The 23,196-nt window shown below is 42.0% G+C and overlaps 1 protein-coding gene across 1 annotated transcript in view; it reads right to left on the bottom strand.

Annotated features, from left to right (window-relative positions):
* The window catches only part of LOC126152522 (sodium-coupled monocarboxylate transporter 1-like), a gene marked incomplete at its 5' end in the record, with an annotated part of 103,152 nt that overhangs the window by 39,712 nt on the left and 40,244 nt on the right, over nucleotides 1–23,196 (bottom strand). The window contains 4 exons of the mRNA XM_049916012.1: nucleotides 5,982–6,091; nucleotides 6,700–6,808; nucleotides 12,136–12,276; nucleotides 19,071–19,225. Coding sequence (XP_049771969.1) covers nucleotides 5,982–6,091; nucleotides 6,700–6,808; nucleotides 12,136–12,276; nucleotides 19,071–19,225 — 515 coding nt within the window. The remainder of the gene's footprint in view (nucleotides 1–5,981; nucleotides 6,092–6,699; nucleotides 6,809–12,135; nucleotides 12,277–19,070; nucleotides 19,226–23,196) is intronic.

Below are 23,196 nucleotides of genomic sequence, written 5' to 3'. Positions count from 1 at the left end.
CGAGTCAGTTCGGAGGTCCAGGAATAGCATCTTTGACCAGTAACCAAAACGTACAGGGTCCCGGTTTCTGTCCGAGCCAGTATTTAAATTCTGTATTAAAAATGATCAGTAGTGGTGGCCGACGACATCCATCATAAGAAGTCACCCTCATTCTACCAATGTCAATGTTCATCTCAAAGAGGGCGGAGGAGTGGACTAAGGTTCAGGGCACTCTCTTGCCCTTACGAAGAGAAGCTGTCCTCAAAAGGTGGGAAAACGAGCGAAGATCAGTGACATGAGGAAGCAGTAGGCCACGGAAACCGCCGCGAGAAAGACACATAATCTGTATTAACATGACATGTGGCCTATAACTGAAAAAGTATCATGATGATTTCTCCATCGGCAAAGATTCCAGATTAATCCTCCATTCGGTTCAATAGGAGGGGACTGCCAAGGGGGAGGTGACTCTCAGATAATAATGAAATAACTAGCCAAAGAATAACATTCTAGCAGATGGAGCATGGAATTCCAGTGGGAAAGCTGGGAAATCTGAAAAGGAAAATACAGAAGCTCAGTCTAGATGTAGTGGGGATCGGTGAAGTAAACTGTAACGTAACAGGAGTAAGCTGTTGGGGTAGACGGGTAATATGCACTATGTTCAAGCACCAAGAGATAACAGTAACAGTGGAAGACCAAGAACGAAGCACTCGGATTAAAAACTTTTGCCCTTGCTGTTCAATCTGCACATTGAAGTAGCAATAGCGGAAATAAAAAAGTCTTTCAAGAGTGTGATTAAATTTCAGGGTGAAAGGATATCAATGATAAGATTCGCTGATGATATAGCTACCCCCGGTGAAACTGAAGAACAGCACCTGTTGAATGGAAAGAACAGTTTACTGAGTACAGAATACCGTTTGAGAGTAAACCGGAAAGATACAAAATTACTAAGAAGTGGCACAAATGAGAATAGCGTGAAACTGTGAACAGGAAATAAGCGATATTAGGGAAATATGGTGCCTTGAAAGCAGAATAATCCACGACGGACGAAGCAGGGAGGACGTAGAAAGGAGACTAGCACAGGCAGAGAGGACATTCCTGTGCAATAGAAGTCTGAAAGTATCAAACATTGGCGTAAATTTGAGGCGCTTCTAGAAATTTACGTTTGGAGCACAGCACTGTATCGATTTTGGACAGTGGGGAAACCGGAACAGAAAACCTAAACGTTCAGGATGACGTACTGCAGGAGAACGTTGAAAATTACGTGGACTGATACAATAATGAATGAGGAGGTCCTATGCAGAATAGGCGAAGGAAGGCCGGAATGGAAAACAATGAAAAAGAAGAATGTAGACGTAGAAGTGATACGTCCCAATTGCTATATAGTCAAATACTCTTGAAATGTGAAAAACTCTTTATGATTTCTAACAAATTTTATTGACTTTATACGAAGGGTATAGTTTAGGCAAAACTCTCTATACGATCATAATTTAAGTCTGCACCAATTATAACTGACAACAGCTTGCCGAGGTACAGGCTATATTCGTGATGCACTTTTCTAACTTCTAATCCCCGTCGGACGAATTTGAAAAAACTTAAAGTACAGAGTGTGTACCATAGGCGACGAATCGATGTTTACATACAATATTTTCACGACTGACCTATTGTTTTTCGTTACTGTCTCTTTGAGAGCTGATTGCAAATACGTGTATACCTTTGCTAGTGTCCATAGTCATATGGTATTTTAGAAATGGCAACATAGCTCCACTTGGAATGTTGTTAAATTTATTTCTTTTACGACTGCGAATTCACTATTATAGTCGTATAGCCTGAAATCGGACGTTGCTATCAAGTGCCAGAAAGACATACTGACAACGTACTGGCAGGGATGAGGGAGAAATGGAAATACAGTGTGTGCCAAAAACATGAAGCAACCCAGAAGGCGAAGAGAACATCAAAAGAAACTTTTCGAGAACAGAAAGTAACTGATGTTATTTCAGTGATTACAAAATCAATTAAGTTTACAAAGAAATCAGTCGTATGAGGCCACTTCCCAGTATGCCGCTGCGTCCCGTCTTGCTGCTGGACGTATCTACTGATTCGGTTGTGAAGGGTCTCATAAAAGCGTTGTATCCTCTTCTACGGCTAGCTGCCCCACAACTGTTGTAACTGGTCTATGATATCCAGAATACTGCCACTTGATGTCAAAGATTGCCCTACACATGTTTTATTGCAGCCATACCTGGTGATTTTCTGTCCACAAGAGTATGTAAAGATCACACAGACGCTTAACAGAGCCACGTGCCCTGTGTGGACCAGCAATGTCCTGTTGAAAATTGCAACAAAACACTGTTGTATCAGAGGTAACACATAAGGACACACGATATCCGTGACTTATTATTGTGGCGTCACAGTTCCCCTAATCACTGCCGGCCGATGTGGCCGAGCGGTTCTAGGCGCTTCAGTCTGGAACCGCACGCCCGCTACGGTGGCAGGTTCGAATCCTTCCTCGGGCATGGATGTGTGTGATGTCTTAGGTTAGTTAGGTTTAAGTAGTTCTAAGTTCCAGGGGAATGATGACCTCAGATGTTAAGTCCCATAGTGCTCAGAGCCATTTGAACCATTTTTGTACTCTAATCACTTCCAGCCGTGTCCTGACCTCATATTCCATGGCGTTCCACGAAATGACGCCAAGAATATCACTGCTGTGGGTCTCTGAACAGTATAAAAATAGGACTTCTACCGCCATCGCTACTGTAGTCGCCGAAGATCGTCATCTGGGGTGGTGCAGAGCCCTCAGTCCTCGCTCATTACAATGCGATACCATTCGTCAACAGTCCGTGCTTCAAGGTCGCGGCGTCAGTGCAAACGCAGTAGTTTCTGTTGTCATGTGGTCACCGGTCTTACCGCGGTGGATTCGCTGGTTCCCGTCAGATCACCAAAGTTAAGCACTGTCGGGTGTGATTAACACTAGATTGGCTGACCATGTGCTGTTGACCTAACGTGGTGCACTCAACCGCGTTAGGTCATTTGAGGAGTTTCTTCACCGTGTAGTAGTGGCTCCTGGTCACCCAATTGACAACTGTCAGGAGAGCAGTCTTCTGCCTCAGGTCACTCCATATGCACATTCGACGACTCCAGCCCGATGAGGCTGACATAGTGGTCGGTCGTTACTGCTGGGCCCTTTGAGTTGGGGGGACGGAGTTAACGGTATGGGACGGTAATTTCCTATTTCGACTGCAACTAGCCTCCGACCAATGGTGTGAGATGACACAAAAGGTCTGTTACTTACTCTTGGATGGGAGACGCAGATGTGTAGGTGTTTCAATGGGCTTGGTGCGCAATGTAGCAATGCTGCGGTCAGAGGTCATCGACTGGAATCTTGACAACGAGTACGTCTACCCCTACGTTCCCATGCAGTCCAACATGGGGCTTCTGGCACGTCCAGATGCCCTACAAATCTGGATATGGCACAATTCGACCAATTCGACCAAGCGAGTCACCGTGGTACAACAACCGAGTTAGAAAACTGCTGCGGAAGCAAAGGGAGCGTCACAGCGAACATAAGCATAGCCAAAGCCTTGCAGACAACCAAAAATTACGCGGTGTGAAATGTAGTGTGACGAGGGGTATGCAAGAGGCGTTCAATGAATTCTAAAGTAAAGTTCTGTGTACTGACTTGGCAGAAAATCCTAAGAAATTTTGGTCTTATGTCAAAGCGGTAGGTGAATCAAAACAAAATGTCCAGACACTCTGTGACCAAAATGGGATTGAAACAGAGGATGACAGACTAATGTCCGAAATTCTAAATGTTATTTTCCAAAGCTGTTTCACAGAGGCAGACTACACTGTAGCTCCTTCTCTAGATTGTCGCGCAGATGACAAAATGGTACATGTCGCACGAGGCCTGCCCTGCAGGGATCGACGGCAGTGAGGCTGTCGGTAGACAGTAGCCCTCTCCCCTACTGATGTCGTGCGTGAATGGAACACATCTTTCAAGGTGTTTCAAAACTCACGAGTCATGTCTTATTGAAGCAGGTTGAATCACATGATACCGTAATCGAAAATCTAGTCTTCTTCACCCTCCATTAGATCAGATTATTAAGACCGTGTAGCCTGCAGTGCTTACTTGTACAATTGTTGTTGTAAGGCACTTATTTTCTGAAAAATAACATCCGTTTTTTGACTTTATTCATAGTAACATTTTTCAAGATAACCAATTATTATTTGTTTTTTCCTGAAACATGTTTACAGTAACCTAATTTACCTTCGGTTTCATGGGCTTTGACTAAAACTTACTACCAGTACTTTGTCCAAAAAAGTAATTTAATTTCTAGATCATGTTTACAACATGTGGACAGAAATGTTCAAAACAATTCCTTGCATTATTAAGATTACTTATCTCTACAGCATGGTAGCTGCTTACGTAGGAGCTCCGTGTCCTTTTGAAAGAGACGGTAAACTACGCCCACAGTCTCTTCTTTACGACAGCAAGATAGACCCTCTTTGATTCACTCTGCCCGCTACATCATCTAGATAGTTTCGAAAATTACCAGTAAATGATTTATTTCTCCCTTAAATATAGCACAGGTTCTTAGTTACAATGAATCGAGCGCAAAACTCTAATATCTAAGCCGCAGCATAGGCGCAAACGCTGTGGTGGGTTATAGTCACGTCACGGCTCTCCAGTCTGGAGGCCGACGGCAGCACAGGAAACTGAGCACACACTGCTTCTCCGGCCACTCCCTGAGAAGGTACATTTCAGCCGGATGGCGGTAGGATCCGGCGTCTACATAGAGACTAGATTAGAAATGTAATATGCACTACTGGCCATTAAAATTGCTACACCCGGTCTAAGGCGCTGCAGTCACGGACTGTGCACTTGGTCCCGGCGGAGGTTCGAGTCCTCTCTCGGGCATGGGTGTGTGGGTGTTTGTCCTTAGGATAATTTAGGTTAAGTAGTGTGTAAGCTTAAGGACTGATGACCTTAGCAGTTAAGTCCCATAAGATTTCACACATATTTGAACAATAGCTACACCACGAAGATAACGTGCTACAGACGCGAAATTTAACCGACAGGAAGAAGATTCTGTGATATGCAAATGACTAGCTTTTCAGAGCATTCACACAACGTTGGCGGTAGTGGCGACACCTACAACGTGCTGATATCAGGAAAGTTTCCAACCGATTTCTCACACACAAACTGCAGTTGACCGGCGTTGTCTGGTGAAACGTTGTTGTGATGCCACTTTGAACAGTGGACGTTACATTTCAGATGTGTTACGACCCGTGGCTCTACCCTTCATTCGATCCCTGCGAAAGCCTACATTTCAGCAGGATGATGCACGACCGCATGTTGCAGGTCCTGTACGGGCCTTTCTGGTTACAGAAAATATTCGAGTGATGCCCTGGCCAGCATATTCTCCAGATCTCTCACCACTTGGAAACGTCTGGTCAGTGGTGGTCGAGCAACTGGCTCCTCACAATACGCCAGTCACTACTCTTGATGAACTGTGGTATCGCGTTGAAGCTGCATGGGCAGCTGTACCTGTACACGCCATCCAAGCTCTGTTTGACTCAATGCCCAGGCTTATCAAGGTCGTTATTACGGCCAGAGGTGGTTGTTCTGGGTGCTGATTTCTCAGGATCTATGCATCCAAATTGCGTGAAAATGTAATCACATGTCAGTTATAGTATAATATATTTGTCCAATGAATACCCGTTTATCATCTGCATTTCTTCTTGGTGTAGCAATTTTAATGGGCAGTAGTGTATTTAAACCACCACTCCGCAGCTAAAGAGAGTTTAGTCTGAGGAAGGAAACTACAACGCGGCCGAAACGTTGCTTACTTTACATTTTTAAGGATTGTATTTATAAGATTACATAGCAGCACACCCAGAAAGATTTTGATAAAATTTACAGCGACTATGTTTTAGTTTCCTTGTGCCAGGAGTTCGAGACACGCGATTTTATGGCAGAAAGATGGAGAACGCTCGCCACGTACCTGAGAGCAGCGCTAAAGACTCCGGCCACGTAGAGGCCCGGCAGCATGGGGACGTGGGAGGCCACCTGCATCACGTAGTGCGGCAGCAGCTGGTCCGGCCGCTGGATCGCCTGCAGCACCGCACACCACAAACCAGAAGGCACTCAGAATAGAGTTAAGGTCCTTGCAGCAACAACAATGTCAAAGGTTGTACGTCAGTGGAGCACCAAAGGGTTCGAGGTTTGCGGTACGTCTTTCGCAGCTCTTATAGAAGATACAGTTATTCAGTAACCTAGAGGTAGTGCTGAGAGAATCATCTCGTACCACAAGAATACTATACCTGTTGTACTATTTATCTCGACCAGTCGCAAATAATTTTTTCTCCAGAACAAAATAAATAATCTATGAAGTAAATTATGTTTGGTTATAAGAGGCACACTACCCAGCAACTTAGGCCTTCTTGTAACTTGTACGTTGCGGTAGACAAGGAAATGCACATCTTTCATTGAATCAGTCTTGTTCAGTTGAAGGTTTTTCTGATTACAATGTACGCCAGCAAGGAGGAAATAGAGTTACTGGTCATCTATGGAGAATGTATGTTAGCAGAATAGTACAGAAATACGTAACTTACTGATTACATACGTAGTGTTAAGTTTAATGACGTTCAGATAACTCACTTGAAAATTCTTAATGGTATGTTGTAACAGGCCGTGTATGTGAAAAATAGTTGATTTCTCACCTTGCTCATTAAGGGATCGCAGTCGTAGTATAAGGAGTAAACCAAGAGACCAGTCGAGATGCTGATAATGTTGGTGATAATGATACCAATTGTGAAACCCATCAGGGATCTACAACAATAAATATCACAGGCAACATTAATGATATCTTCTGATTACTTGATTTGTTCAAAATATCTAACCTGAAACCAGGGACACAAATTTTATTTTCCCTCAAAGACCATATTAAAAATTATAGATTTGTACATAAACATCATTTATCTAGTTTAGCATTATCTACCAGTGAGATTTTCGATATAATTGTTAAATGTGGGAAGTGAAAATGGCAAAGTCTCTGAGACTTAAGTGGTGATATACCTCTCCCCGCAAATTGGCATTTGCTTATTCTGTATGATTGTGTACTGTAAACTGTATGTTTGCAGTACTATACATCCTATGTAGCTATGGGCAGCTATTTTGTGAATGATCATTCTGAATACATTCTCTGCAAAGCGTTATGTACACTCTTAGAACAAGGGGTGTTTTAGTGAATGGCAAACTGGGCGATAACAAGGTTGCGTAATTTTAGTGTTGTAATGCGAAATGGATAAAAGAGTCTTCCACAGCGGTAGTCTTCTATAGCTGTACTGAGAAATCTAAAGCAAGCTATCACTCAATAAACCAGTGAAACAGTGCAAAGAGAAAAAAGAGAAAACAAAGAAACGTTTTAAGAATAATTCTGTATGTTCCTATCACTACAAATTACTATCTGCAATGATTTCTGAAAACGAAGAGACACATTTTGCGTTAGATTAGACGAATATAGTCTTACTAAAAGTTTACCAAATATAGTGTATCATGCATACGCTCGAAGGGATCATAGGTTGTGTCTCGGGTAGCCACTTTTCAGTCAGAGGATGTGAAGTAAATTTGTTAATTTTATTAAGGAATTTATTTTCTTTCACATTTTCGGATTTTTATATCATTATATATATATATATATATATATATATATATATATATATATATATATATACACTCACATGGGAAGTACTTTATTTTTTAAAATAGAATACACACCAGTTCAAAATGTTAAAGTTTTTTTGTGCATTACTTCAAAATCTAATAAAATTGGTAATTTTTATATAGAAGGCTGTGGATTGCTGTGTTATAAAGGTTAAATGTTGGTCATGTCCAGAAGAGAATGAGCACCAGGTTGACGAAGTTGAAACAAAGTTTGAGAGACAAGGACCTTCTCATGGTAAAAGCTTAAGAGGTAGGCTGACAGACAAAATGATTGATGAAGTACAGCAGTATTATGGGGTGGCTATTAGAAAAAAATATTGAGAATTTGTTGAAAATGAAGCAGACAGTATGGGCTACCTTCTTCCACAGACTGTCAGCTGATAAAAAACAAGTACACCACCTTTGCCCTCCTGGACCTGATTCATGGAGCAATTATCGCAATACCCAGTACACAAACAATTCATACAGCCATAGGCATTCCATCCCAACAGCAGTCACGTATATCATAAAACTTATTTACAGAGCTGACAAATTCTGAATTACTAAGAAGTGTCAGCATGGTCACACTCAAAATCCCAACGAGTCGTTCAATAATATTATATGGATTCGCTTACCAAAAAATGTTTTTGCTGGAATGAATAAATTGGGGGCTCAGTGATGCTATTATTGCTTTTAATTATGGCAACACTCGTAGGGTGGAAGTTAACAGCATATGGGAGTTAATCCTGGAGCAAATTGCATCAGAGAAATTGAACGGATGAACAAGGTACGCATTGATAAAGCAGACTATGCAGCACAGTTGGTCACTAAGGAGTCCAGAAAGAAGGAAAGAAGAAAAAACTTGGAAAAAGATCAAGAGGATGATATACAGTATGGTGCAGGGTGCTTCTGAGTGACCAAAAATAAAAAATTAAGCATATATTAAGTGAGCTAAAGTCTCTTTAAACTTTAGAAGTCGTTCCTGAAATTTTACATTTTCTGTAGCATTTTTCCCTAAATCTCAGAAACCTTTTTGTGTAGAGTATTCAAATTTTCAGGGAGTAATAAGATACATATACTGAGTCTACTGAACTAAAAGAAGAGCATAATGATATCTATAATTAAAATTATTTAGGATAACGTACAAAAAGTTCACAAAATTTTTGCTTTGTAATTAAAAAATTGTATTTCAGAAATCAGTGGCTTAAATACAATTATTTTAGCTCATAAGACTCAGAACATACAGATTAATGTCCTGTAAAAGTTTCATGTCAATGGCTACAGTGGTTCCTGAAATACAGGGAAGCCAAGTCATTAAATTTAACATTGTCGGGATAGGGCACTCCAACTCACTTTAATGGGTTATGCAGCTCTGACGATGTGCTTGGTAATGGAGGCAACGCTTAATACGGTAAGAAATCTTAGTAGGATTTGCCAATTGGAAAACTTTCTGCATCATAAAATGGTGGAAAATACTAAAAATTATCACAAAATTTGTTATATTGTGCAGGGAAGCACGAAGAAGGAGCAGTATAAATAGAAGATAAAGAAAAAAGCGCTCGAACTAAAATTGGCTAAAATAGGGATTCCGTCTTTCTCTCCTACAAGTCAGTCTGTACACCAAACGAACAACGAGGGCATTGAAAGAAGAGTTCCGGAAGTGGAATGAAAATTCGGGGTGAAAAGATGTTAGTTGTACAGGTCCCTGATGACAACTGCTACAGTCAGTGACAGTGAGGAATGAGTACATAATGTGTTGCATGAAATGAACAATTTACTGGTGACATAACATGTGCAGAGAATAAACCAAAGAAAGCCGAAGTACTTAATAGGAACAGGAATGAGCTAGCGATAAACTTCACTTGTGAACTGAGTATACATAGTAGACGTAGTGAAATAATACCTTTGAAGTGAAATAACGCATGACGGAAGAAGGAAATAGAATCCAAAAAGGAGAGAACGCACTCAGCAGTCAGGGAAAACTTAAGGTACAGGCTGCCCGTCTACGGGCCGCTGCAAAGCCGAAACATTGTGATCAGTTTTAGCAGAGCGTGGCTAAGACATTGACTTTTATAATCTAAAGCGATACAAAGGTCACCGGTTCGTAGCAGAGTCTAACGGCCTCATATCACCAATAACAGTACTTACTAACAACTAATAACGTTTACAATAGCGGTGCTACTACTGCTATTCCATCTGTTGCTACTGCTGCTGTTGCTAATAATAATAACAATAATACTACTTCCTATCGTCCTTACAACAAGAGATTCACGGGCATATCCTCACATTCAAAAATAACAGAGCTTCGAGAGAAGATGATTTCATCCAAGAACTGCAAAAAATTTCGAGACAATTCCCTCAACGAACTCACACAAACCACGACAGAGATTTCGCAGAGAAAAACATCCCCATGACTGGGAATGCACCATAATTTACCCTCTACACATTAAGGCGACAAAATGAACATAAATAACTGTCGAGGAAATTCACTTCTGTCAGTAGGCGTCCTCAAAAGGTTTCAAAAGCAACTCGATCACAAAACTGGAGAATATCAAACCGGATTTCGGACTTATCGAAAGTGTATACGGCAGGTACTCAATTTGAAAACAACATTAAAATATAAAACGCTCAGAAATAGTCCGATCAAATGCTCATTTGTGGACTTCAAAAAACGTGTGATGCAGTCGATTAGTTATGTCTTTTTCATTTCCTCGAAGACTCAGAAATCCTATATCTCATCATACAAACACTCACCAACGTTACAACCGAAGTAAAATACATGACTGAGGTGTCAGAACCTTTCTGATCAAAATAAATGGTTGGCAGGGCTCCGGTCTTTCCCCTACCCTCTTTGATATGGTTTTGGGCAAAGTCATGCGAGAGTAGGAGGAAGCTTAAGAAGCAAAACTACTGGAAACCTGTACGACATGGAAGCCTTAAAACTGACATCCAAGTTTCTTGTCTAGCTTTCGGAGATGTCTGGCAGTACCAGCACACGACGAGACGGTAGTAATTAAATAGACAGAAACTCTCAAGAAATGCGCTGCAGGAGTTGGCCCCCAAAAATATTCTTCCTAGAAACCAAGTACGTCTTCTCAAAACATCCCACTCTAAAACTGATTACAAAATGTGATCAAATGGAGAGAGCTCCAGACATCAAGTGCTTAATAGAAGTTCTTGAATCTACATGGGAAGAGAAACTGGCACAGAAATTTCGATGTAGAAACTTAGCAAAGCTTACTGTAAATACATTGTGTACAACAAAAAATGTATGTTGATAGACACAGCAAAATAATGCTCTGTGACACATTTAGGAAGCCTGAAATCTTGTACACCATCGAAGCGGTTACATTGCAACAAAAAGGTTATCTGGAAGATATCCTAGAAGGAGAACGCAAAATTCTAAAATACTCAGTCAGACATAAATAAAGTACGGATACAGACAATCCAAAAGACAGCCGAAAATCTACCTAACATCGCGGCAGATAAAATACAAAGATAACTGAAATTTTAAGGGCATATCCATAGAATCCAACTACAAGATTTAGTCAAAAAATTGCTACGGCTGTAGAACAATTTAAGAACATACGCCAGATGCAGCACTCAAGAAACTTTTTGTACGCAACTGTGACAAACCGGAACAATAAAATGTAATAATAATAATAATAATTTGTATCAGGTACAAAATTTTGTACGTACACAAAAGTAATCTTTCTGGGCAGCCTATTCTGAGGCAGACTGCACTAGCTAAGAGCTTTGAAAAGTGGGGAAGATGTGGTTGGAGAGATAGATATTTAGTTCCAATTGGGATACACGTACGTATAGTGACAAAGGTACAACATACTAGTGCCTCAATGAATGTGCCATCAACGGTCTTTCGAAACTGGTCGAGGAATGGCTGATTGATAGAGTAGGACAGATATGCTTTAGCTCTAATTGTAACAGGGATTTCTACCATTTTATATGTGAAAAGCGGTTCAACTCGATAATTCGGTAGAGGAGGCAGGGTGTAAGGGTAGCTCTGCATAAAATGTTGATACATGATGAAAAAGCTGGAAGTCACAGGTATATAGTACGCAGGCGTTTAATGCCAGTTCTAGACGCTGTGGACTTTTGTCCCAGGACCTGACAGCATAACTTCGCTGCAATCAATCTTTATAAGTGTAACAGTTTGTACAGTTTTGTTTTCTTATTAAAAGGGAAGAGCTTCTCATATTTTCGAAGAACATGGAGAGACGGCTTTCTCTTCTTGCACATTGCATCCATTTTTGATCTTAGACTCGTTGCTGAGGGTCATCACAATAAATCAGCTGGACGAACTGGTTGCCAAGTTGGAAAGAGATGAGGCTACAAATTCAATAGGACAGTGCCAGTGTCCAAATAAATGTAGCAGTTAACGAATGCTCCATTGTGGCTGACGCAACACAGAATTATTGTGATAGCTGATGGGATACCTTTTGGCGGCGGCCAAGTCTGGTAGAGCGATGAACCTCTGGACCATGTCCTGGTTGATGGCGCGTCCAGCCATCCAATTGGCAGTCACGCCGAGGGTTACCGTCCAGAAGGAAGTGCGCACGAACGGGTTCAGCGTCATCCTGTAGAAAAAAAAATAGAGTAGCCTCATATCTGTCTCTGTCATAAGTTCGACGCTCCTAAACGAGAACGTATTGTTCCTTTGACAATATTCTGACTTGCAACAACCAAATGACTGTCGCTACTAACAAGGAATGTGCCCAGTTTCGAGCGATGAAGGCCGATAAAAAATTATTTCAGAACTAGAATATGTGTTAGTCCTACAGTCCATCATATTTTAGTGAACTGGTGTGCAAGGAGATATACAGAGGGTTGGAATTCAAAATAGTAACTGCTATGGCAGTCAGTCGCAAATGATAGTTATTGCATATCTAGGTTTCGGACACTTTGTGGATGTTTTCAGGGTGACCGTGTGAAGAACCAGCTAAAACAAGGGAACGCGCATGTCTTATTAATTCTACAGTTGCATAAGTAAGTCACGCATAAAATACATAGAAGTAAATGGAAGTTAAAACATTAAAACGCTTGTATATGCATACAGTCGCGACTGGACACGTCAGAGGTTGAGGTCACAGTGAAGCAGCTATTTACAACACAGCAGGCTTTACTGTATGTCATACCAAAATACAGCGCCCTCCTTACATGTATGATGCATTGAAAAAGTATTAACTCTATTTTACCTTCACAATTCGTATTTTTATCACTTTATTTATCGTTTTATTTTTTAAAAATACTTACGTGTATAAAGAAAAAAGGTGCTTCTAACCAAAACTAGTCACTAATGTTTTACAGTTGTACATGAAAGTAAGTGTGTGAACTAGCCAGTAGCGTTAGTTATTGCTGCACATTTTACATCTAAACATGATTTTAAAAAGTACAAAACAACTTATTGAAATATCTAAGTTAGACAAATTTTATTAAAATCGCGTTACATCCTAAATACTGTTAAGGGAACTGGCAGAGACATTAGTGGTGCTATAAGTCGTCGTACCATTGACAGTATGTCGAAAGGCCAGGAATCTTCCTGCTTTGAAATGTCCTCTATTTTGTGTTCTACATCTACATGAATGCTCTGAAATTCACAATTACATGACTGGCAGAGAGTTCATTGAACCACTTTCAAACTACTTCTCTACCGTTCCGCTCCCGAAGAGCTCTTGGAAGCTACGAAGACTTGAAATTTTTCTGTGCGACTCTGATTTCTCTTATTTTGATATGGTGGTCACTCCTCCCTATATACACGGGCGCCAACAAACTACTTTCTCACCATGAAGAGAAAGTTGATGATTGAAATTTCATGAGAAGATCCTGCCGCAACAGAAAACGCCTTTGTTTTAACTATTACCACCTCAATTCACCTATCATGTTCGTGACCCTCTGTACTTTATTTCGCAATACAAAACGAGCTGAACTTCTTTGAACTTTTTAAATGACCTCCATCATTCCTATTTTATGCAGATCCTACATCGCACAGCAATACTGCAGAAGAGGACGTACAAGCGTAATGTACGTAGTCTCATTAACAAACGTGTTGCATATTCTCATTGTTGTGCTAGTAAGGCGTTGACTTTGGTTTGGTTTACCCATAAAATTATTTACGTGATAGTTCCAGCTAATGTTATTCGTAATTGTAATTACTAAGTATTTAGTTAAATTGACGGCTTTTAATTTTTTGCGTGATTTATCGTTAAACCGAAATTTAGCGGATTCCTGTTGGTACTCATGTGGGTATCTTCACACTTTTCACTATTTTGAGTCAATTGCCACTTTTCGCACCAGACAAATATCTTGTCTAAAACGTTTTGCAATTTGTTTTGATCATCTGATAACTTTATTGGACGATAAATGATAATCTCATCTGCAAACAATCTAAGAGTGCTACTTAGACTAGCTGTTAAGTCGTTTATGTAGATCAGGAACTGCAGAGATTCTATGATACTTTCCTGGCAATAGCCAGAAATTTTTTCTTTTGTACTCGATGATTTTCTGTCAATTACTATGGTGACCTTTGTGACAGGAAATAACGAATCCAGTCGCACAACTGAGACAATAGTCCGCAGGCATGCAATTTGATACAAATCCATTACAATTTACGAATTTTGGTGTTAAAATTGATAAACCGTCTACTTCATCATGTAATAATGTAGAAAACACACTACATTTGTCAGCAGCACCATTTTACTCGTATGTGATCCTGGAGGAGAGTAATCATAACTAGGTCATTAATTTGAGATTACTGCGGCTGTTGGGATCGATACATGGTAGCCAAATCCCAATGATTTTTTAACAGTCCCTAGAACTGGAAGCTTCTAATGGCCAGTGTCACAAGAGACGACGCCTAACGCAAAATCTTTCAAACTTCTCCAACGGGTCCATACGTCTTCCCTTATCACCTGGGTGGAAAATTCTCACACGTAAGGACAGAATTTGTGGACTGTGCCCACCTTCAACAAGGTGCTCAGCTAAGTTAGATTTTTTTGCCTCATTTCTGCCTGAACCTAGTTTCCAGCCGTCTACCAGTTTGTCCCACATAGCAAGCATTGCAGTCGGGTCATTCAGTTTTATAGACACCCAACCCATGGAGAAGATTTCTCTTGCCAAACTAATTTTTTTGTAATTGTCCCGAAGTTCCCCCTAGTAGAAAACGCCACCTGGGCTCTGTGGTTTCGATGATTGGTGAATGCCACGGAGTCCATCAGATGAGTGACTGTAGCCAGATGGACGGTGTTCATGAAAACTGTTGTTGCAACAAGTTCAGAGCAACTGCAAGTGCGCAGCATCGTCTGGTGGCGCGGGCAGACGTCGAACCGTGACAACCAAGTTCCGCAGGCATTGTCAAGCTTCGATCTCGCTGACTTCGGCAGCGAGTGTTTTTGTGAACTCACCAATAGCTGCTATGCACACTGCAACACGTTGATGAAGCGGCGTTGGATTGCTGCTGCACCTCAGCAGTGCTGTGTAAGGTGACTTATGTGACTGACCGTACATTCATCTCTATGTGGATACTGGGACAATAGCTAATATTGCAAAATAAATTAAGATAACACTTTCAGCTGTACATACTAGTATTATTCAGACGCAACGGTTTCGGTGTTACAAGGCATCATCACCAAGCCACTGGATACGGCCAGGATAATACTTTATGAAATATTATACATTATGAAATATAGCATCATAATATGTACAGTGATATTTAAGAAAAATTATCACATATTTAGTACAGTAAACTGCACCAATCTTAACTACATGAGTGCATGTGACCAGCACGTATTAAAAACTTTAAAAAGCGACCAGGGCTATAGATACGGTGTACAATGTATCATATTTGTAATTATGGCGATAAAATCAAAAGTTTACAGTATAGCTGTACTGGTAAGTATTAGCAGAATAGACAACAAGTCAAAAGATGTATCTAGGTATATTACCCTACTGGCTATTAAAATTTCTACACCATGAACAAATGCAAATGATAAACGGGTATTCATTGGATAGGTTTATTATACTAGAACTGACATGTGATTACATTTTCACGCAATTTGGGTGCATAGATCCTCAGAAGTCAGTGCCCAGAACAACCACCACTGGCCGTAATAACGGCCTTGATAGGCCTGGACATTGAGTCAAACAGAGCTTGGATGGCGTGTACAGGTACAGCTGCCCGTGCAGCTTCAACACGATACCTCAGTTCATGAAGAGTAGTGACTGGAGCGTTGTGACGAGCCAGTTGCTCGGCCACCATTGACCAGACGTTTTCAATTGGTGAGAGGTCTGGTGAATGTGCTGGCCAGGGTAGCAGTCGAACATTTTCTGTATCCAGAAAGGCCCGTACAGGACCTGCAACATGCGGTCGTGCATTATCCTACTAAAATGTAGGGTTTCGCTGGGATCGAATGATGGGTAGAGCCACGGGTCGTAACACATCTGAAACGTAACGTCCACTATTCAAAGTGCCGTAAATACGAACAAGAGATGACCGAGACGTGTAACCAATGGCACCCCATACCATCACTCCGGGTGATACGCCAGTATGGCGGTGACGAATACACGCTTCCAATGTGCGTTCACCGCGATGTCGCCAAACACGGATGCCACCATCACGATGCTGTAAACAGAGCCTGGATTCATCCGAAAAAATGACGTTTTGCCATTCGTGCAGCCAGGTTCGTCGTTGAGCACACCATCGCAGGCGCTCCTGTCTGTGATGCAGCGTCTGCTAACAGTCATTGGATTTCGACCAACGCGAGCAGCAATGTCGCAGTACGATAAACCGCAATCGCGATAGGCTACAATCCGACCTTTATCAAAGTCGAAAACGAGATGGTACGCATTTCTCCTCCTTACACGACGCATCACAACAACATTTCACCAGGCAACGCCGGTCAACTGCTGTTCGTGTATGAGAAGTCGGTTGGAAACATTCCTCATGTCAACACGTTGTAGGTGTCGTCACCGGCGCCAACCTTGTGTGAATGCTCTAAAAAGCGAATCATTTACAGATCACAGCATCTTCTTCCTGTCGTGGTGTAGCAATTTTTATGGCCAGTAGTGTAACAATTTTCATAGATATCGAATTAAATATTTTTAATAGTTCTTAATAAAATATTTTAATAATAATACAGTATCTGTAATAAAATAAAATAATAACATATTTTTAATAAAATAAAATATTTTTAATAGTTTTCATTCCCAATGTCACCTCCTTAAGCACTGAATTTCCGAAAACAATGATAAACGTATTTTTTCATGAGAATCCAAATTTAAATTTTCATAGGTTTAGATGTAAAAGTGCTTTCACAATGAAACACTTTTATAAAACATTTCGCCCCGTTGTTGACCTGCTACAGGGTTGAATTTCTAAAAATACTGATTCAAATATTTCTTTTGTTTTTAACCGACAAATGAAATACCAAATATCATATCAGTAGCTGTAAAAAGACTTTAGTGGTTGTTTAATAATACTTTGCTTTCAGATACTTTTCACCCACTTTTTTGCCGTCGTAGGGGTTAAATCTAAAAATATTGCAAGAAAGCAGAAACACCTATTGCCTTTTTTATGATCGAGAAACCAAACACCACTTTTCGTAGGCCTAGCTTCAAAATTGCTTTAATAGCAAAAGATTTCCCAAAAACCTTCCCACCCCTAGTTCATCCAGTCAGAGGAGAAATTTTGAAAAATCCATTCTTAAACGACGCTTACAGTAAATAAGATCAACACCCTTCCCAAACTTCTAGTTTCTATCCTTATAGATTAGCGCTGGCGATGATAAGTCGTTCGGTCAAGACACAGCGTTTTATACACATAGATATACGAGGGTCACTCCAAAAGAAATGCACACAATTTTTTTTTAAATCTATCTTTTATTCTACATGTTTGAAAGTTTTAAAGTGTGTAGATACATGCTTCAGGAACGATATTTTCATTTCTCCACATAATTTCCTTCCCTCTCAACTGCCTTACGCCATCTTCGAACCAGCGCCTTTATACCCGCACGGTAAAATTCTGGACCAACCTGTTGGAGCCACTGTTTGGCAGCGTGCACAAGGGAGTCATTATCTTCGAACCTTGTTCCACGAAGAGAGTCTTTCAGTTTCCCAAAGAGATGATAGTCACACGGAACCAGGTCAGGACTGTAAGGCGGGTGTTTCAGTGTTGTCTATCCGAGTTTTGTGAACTCTTCCGTGGTTTTTTAACTGACATGTGACCGTGCATTGTCGTGCAACAACAAAACCTCCTCCTTTTGCCGATGTGGTCGAACACGACTCAGTCGAGCTTGAAGTTTCCTCAGTCTCGTCACATATGCATCAGAATTTATGGTGGTGGCACTTGGCATGATGTCCACAAGAAAGAGTCTTTCGGAATCGAAAAATACCGTAGCCATATCTTTTCCAGCAGAAGGTGTGGTTTGGAATTTTTTTTTCCTGGGTGAATTTGCATGATGCCACTCCATTGATTGCCTTTTCGTCCCTGGTGAAAAACGATGGAGCCATGTTTCATCACCTGTCACAATTCTTCCATGAAATTCATCTCCACTATTATCGTACTGTTCCAAAAGTTCGCTGCATACCGTTTTTCTTGTTTCTTTGTGAGCCACTGTCAACGTCCTGAGAACCCACCTGGCACAAACCTTTTTTAACGTCAACACTTTCAGTATTCTGCAAACACTTCCTTCCCCTATCCCAACGTAGCGTGACAATTGGTTCACTGTGATGCGTCTGTCAGCAGTCACCAATTCGTTAACTCTCTGCACATTATCTGGAGCGTGTGCAGTACGAGGCCTGCCACTGCGAGGACAATACTCAACATTGCTGTGCCCGCTTTGATCACGTAACCTGCTTGCCCACCAACTAACTGCACTGCGATCTACAGCAGCACTTTTTTCAACCTCTTGTGGATGTTTCCCACTGTCTCGTTTTCACAGCACAGGAATTCTATGATAGCACGTTGCTTCTGACGAACGTCAAGTGTAGCAGCCATGCTGTGACAGCGCCACACACGGGAAAGGGTTGAACTATGTTTGAAAACAAGCGGGAAGGATGAATCAACACACTGTAAAACTTTCACACATGCAGAATAAAAACTGTACTTTTACAAAAATAGTGTCCATTTCTTTTGGAGTGACCCTTGTAGCCGGGTGGAGTGGCCGAGCGGTTCTAGGCGCTACGGTCGCAGGTTCGAATCCTGCCTCGGCATGGATGTGTGTGATGTCCTTAGGTTGGTTAGGTTTAAGTAGTTCTAGGGGATCGATGACCTCAGAAGTTAAGTCCCATAGTGCTCAGAGCCATTTGAGCCATTTTTTTTACCCTTGTAGATGAAGTAGCCACCGTTAAGTGCGTGGCAGCTGAGGGAGTGACTCACTCGAGGAGGTCGACGCGGCCGCCCTGGTCTGCGATCCTCCAGACGTTAAGCGGCCCTCCAGCGGTGTAGAGTCCGAGCCCCATGACAGCCAGGCATGCACCGAGTGCCACCACGCTCTGGAGGACGTCCGTCCACACCACCGCCTTGAGGCCGCCCTGGAACACCACCACGTTCGTCACTACACCGTGAGATTTCTGTTGCTTGCGGTTCGCATTTCAGCCTGTAGTAGATGGCTTCATGTCTACTTGGGTAGGACTTGTTCACTACAGAGTGGAGGATTCCTCTATCAGCAGTTACTGTGTAGATTCTGTGGATGATCTGTTTTGTAGAGCCAATGTACTCTACAGGCCATTAAAATTCCAACACCAAGCAGAAATGCAGATCATAAACGGGTATTTATTGGGCAAATATATTATACCAGAACTGACATGTGATTACATTTTCACGCAATTTGGGTGCATAATTCCTGAAAAAATCAGTACCTCTGGCCGTAATAACCGATTTGACAAGCCTGGGCATTGAGTCAAACAGAGCTTGGATGGCGTGCACAGGTACAGCTGCCCATGCAGCTTCAACACGATACCACAGTTCATCAAGAGTAGTGACTGGCGTATTGTGAGGAGCCAGTTGCTCAGCCACCATTGACCAGACGATTTCAGTTGGTGAGAGATCCGGAGAATGTACTGGACAGGGCAGCAGTTGAACATTTTCTGTATCCAGAAAGGCCCCCGTACAGGACCTGCAACATGCGGTCGTGCATTATCCTGCTGAAATGTAGGTTTTCGCAGGGATCGAATGAAGGGTAGAGCCACGGGTCTTAACACATCTGAAATGTGACGTCCACTGTTCAAAGTGCCGTCAATGCGAACAAGAGGTGGCCGAGAAGTGTAACCAATGACACCCCATACCATCACGACGAGTGATACGCCAGTATGGCGATGACGAATACACGCTTCCAATGTTCGTTCACCGCGATGTCGCAAACACGGATGTGACCGTCATGATGGTGCAAACAGTACCCATCGCAGGCGCTGCTGTCTGTGATGCAGTATCAAGGGTAACCGCAGTCATGGTCTCCTAGCTGACGGTCCCTGCTGCTGCTAACGTTGTCGAACTGTTTGTGCAGATGGCTGTTGTCTTGCAAACGCCCCCATCTGTTGACTCAGGGATCGAGACGTGGCTGCATGATCCGTTACAGCCATCCGGATAAGATGCCTATACTCTCGACTGCTAGTGCTACGCGGTCGTTCGGATCCAGCACGGCGATCCGTATTACGCTCCTGAACCCACCGATTCCATATTCTGCTAACAGTCATTGGATCTCGATCAACGCGAGCAGCAATGTCGCGATACTGCAAACCACAATCGCGATAGCCTACAGTCCGATTTTTATCAACGTCGGAAATGTGATGGTACACATTTCTCCTCCTTGTAGGAGGCATCACAACAACGTTTGACCAGGCAATGCCGGTCAACTGCTGTTTGTGTATGAGAAATCGGTTGGAAACTTTTCTCATGTCAGCACGTTGTTGGTGTCGCCACCGGCGCCAGCCTTGTGAGAATGCTCTGAATAGATAATCATTTGCGTATCACAGCATCTTCTTCCTGTCGGTTAAATTTCGCGTCTGTATCACGTCATCCTCGAGGTGTAGCAATTTTAATGGCCAGTAGTGTATTTGCACTAGCTCTGCGTTTGCATTCATTGGGATTCGGTAATAATGAAGGAGTAGAAGAAAGAGTTACAGGAGAATATCGGCTTGCTAGAAGGAATGAGATGCCAGCGGCCGTGCCGTAGTGATAACACCGTTTCCGTCAGATCACCGAAGTTAAGCGCTATCGGGCTTGGCTTGCAATTGTAGGGGTGAGCGTTTGGTCTGGCGAGCGTAGTTGGCAAACGGGGTGCACTCAGCCCATGTGAGGCAAACTGAGGAGCTACTTGATTGAGAAATAGCGGCTCCGGTCACGAAAATTGACAAGGGCAGGAGAGCGACGTGCTGACCACATAGTCCTTCATAGCCGCACTCAAGGACGCCTGGTCAGTCACTGCCGTTGGGTCTACAGAGACCCTTCGGACGGAGAGGAACAGGAGTCAGAGAGGAGGAAGAGTAATTGAGTTCTACACAAAAGTTCATCTAGTCTGTTCAAGGATCGTAGGAGCAGGAGATACACTTGGAAAAGTTAGGAGATAAGGGAAGTTTCGGGATGGATTACATCAGTGGGAAATCAGATATTGGATTTTGAGACCTACCCAGGAGCAGATACAGACTGAGATCACAATTTAGTAAGGTCGCAAAGAAGTGGAATATGGAAATACCAGTAAGTGAAGACGGATGCTTGAAGTACTCTACCCGGCCGCGGTGGCCGAGCAGGTCTAGGCGCTACAGGCTGGAACCTCGGACATGGATGTGTGTAACGTCCTTAGCTTAGGTTGGTTTAAGTAGTTCTAAGTTCTAGGGGACTGTTCACCTCAGAAGTTAAGTCCCATAGTGCTCAGAGCCATTTGAACCATTTTTGAAGTACTCTGAGGCTGTACGTAGTGCGGTAGTGAATAGTTAACAATGAAAGTTCAGTTGAAGAGTAATGAACATCTCTGTAAAGGGAAATCACGGAAGGTGGGAGGAGAAGCAAAGATACAACGAAGGCAACCACGAATATAGGCCTACTTCATTTGATCGACGAAAGAAGGGAAAACAAACATGAGTAGGTAAATTCATCGATACAGAAATACAAATCACTTAGGAATGAAAAAAATAGGAAGTACAGGGAGCTAAGGCGAAATGATTACGAGAAAAATATGAAGAAATCGATAAAGCAATGACTGTGGGACTAACTCAGCTCACAGAAAAGTCAAAAGAACCTTCAGTGAAATTAAAACCAATGATGGTAATATTAAGAGTAAGATGTTAATTCCACTTTTAAATGTAGAGAAGAGAGAGGATAGCTGAAAAAAATATTCTGGGGGCCTATTTGAGGGGGAATTGTCTGATGATAACATGTTAATTTCACTTTTAAATGCAGAGAAGAGAAAGGATAGCTGAAAAGAATACTCTGAAGGCGTATTTGAGTGGTACTTGTCTGGTGACCTGATAGAAGAGGAAACTTGAATCGACAGGGAAGAGACAGCGGATCCATTATCAGAGACAGAATTTAAAAGACCTTTGGATGACTTAAGATCAAGTAAGCCTGAAGACACAGACAAAATTAATTCAGCATTTCTGAAATCGTTGGGGGAAGTGGCCACAAAACGACTACTCGCGCTGATGTGTAGAATGTATGAGACTGGTGATATACTATCAGACTTTCGGAAAAAACTTCATCCACACAACTCCAAAGATAACAGCAACCGGCAAGATCGAGAATTATCGCACAATCTCGTTAACAGCAAAGGCATCCAGGATGCTAGCAAGAATAGTGTACAGAAGAATGGGAAAGAAAATGTAGGATCCGTCAGATGATTATCAGTTTGGCTTCAGCAAATATTTAGGCACAAGACAGGCAGTTCTGACAATGTAGGCAAGACTGAAGGGAATAGCATTGGTCGTCCTGGAAAAAGCTTTAGACTATGTAAAATGGTGCAATATGTTAGAAATTCTGAGAAAAATAATGGTAAGCTACAGTAAAAGACAGGTGAAATACAATACGTACAAGAAGCAATAGGGAAGAACAAGATTGGAAGACGAAGTTCGAAGTACCCACATTAAAGGGATGTAAGAAAGGTTCAAATGGCTCTGAGCACTATGGGACTTAACATCTGAGGTCATCAGTCCCCTAGAACTTAGAACTAATTAAAGCTAACTAACCTAAGGACATCACACACATCCATGCCCGTGGCAGGATTAGACTCTGCGACCGTAGCGGTCGCGCGGTTCCAGACTGAAGCGCCTAGAACCGCTCGGCCACTCCGGCCGGCTAATACTTTCAATTCAAGTTATTACGTAAACTTCCGTAATGCTAGAGAGAGCTATAGAGGGCGAAATCTGTAGAGAAAGCCAGAGATTCGAATACATGCAGCAAATAACTGAGGGCGTAGGTTGCAAGTGATACTCTGAGATAAAAAAAAGGTGGCACAGGGTTTCCTGATGAGCCGCATCAAAAAAAAGTTAGATGACTGATGGCTCTGAAAAAA

This window comes from Schistocerca cancellata, chromosome 2 (genome assembly GCF_023864275.1).
Source record: "Schistocerca cancellata isolate TAMUIC-IGC-003103 chromosome 2, iqSchCanc2.1, whole genome shotgun sequence".
NCBI lineage: Eukaryota > Metazoa > Arthropoda > Insecta > Orthoptera > Acrididae > Schistocerca > Schistocerca cancellata.
This window is presented reverse-complemented; position numbering and strand designations above follow the sequence as displayed.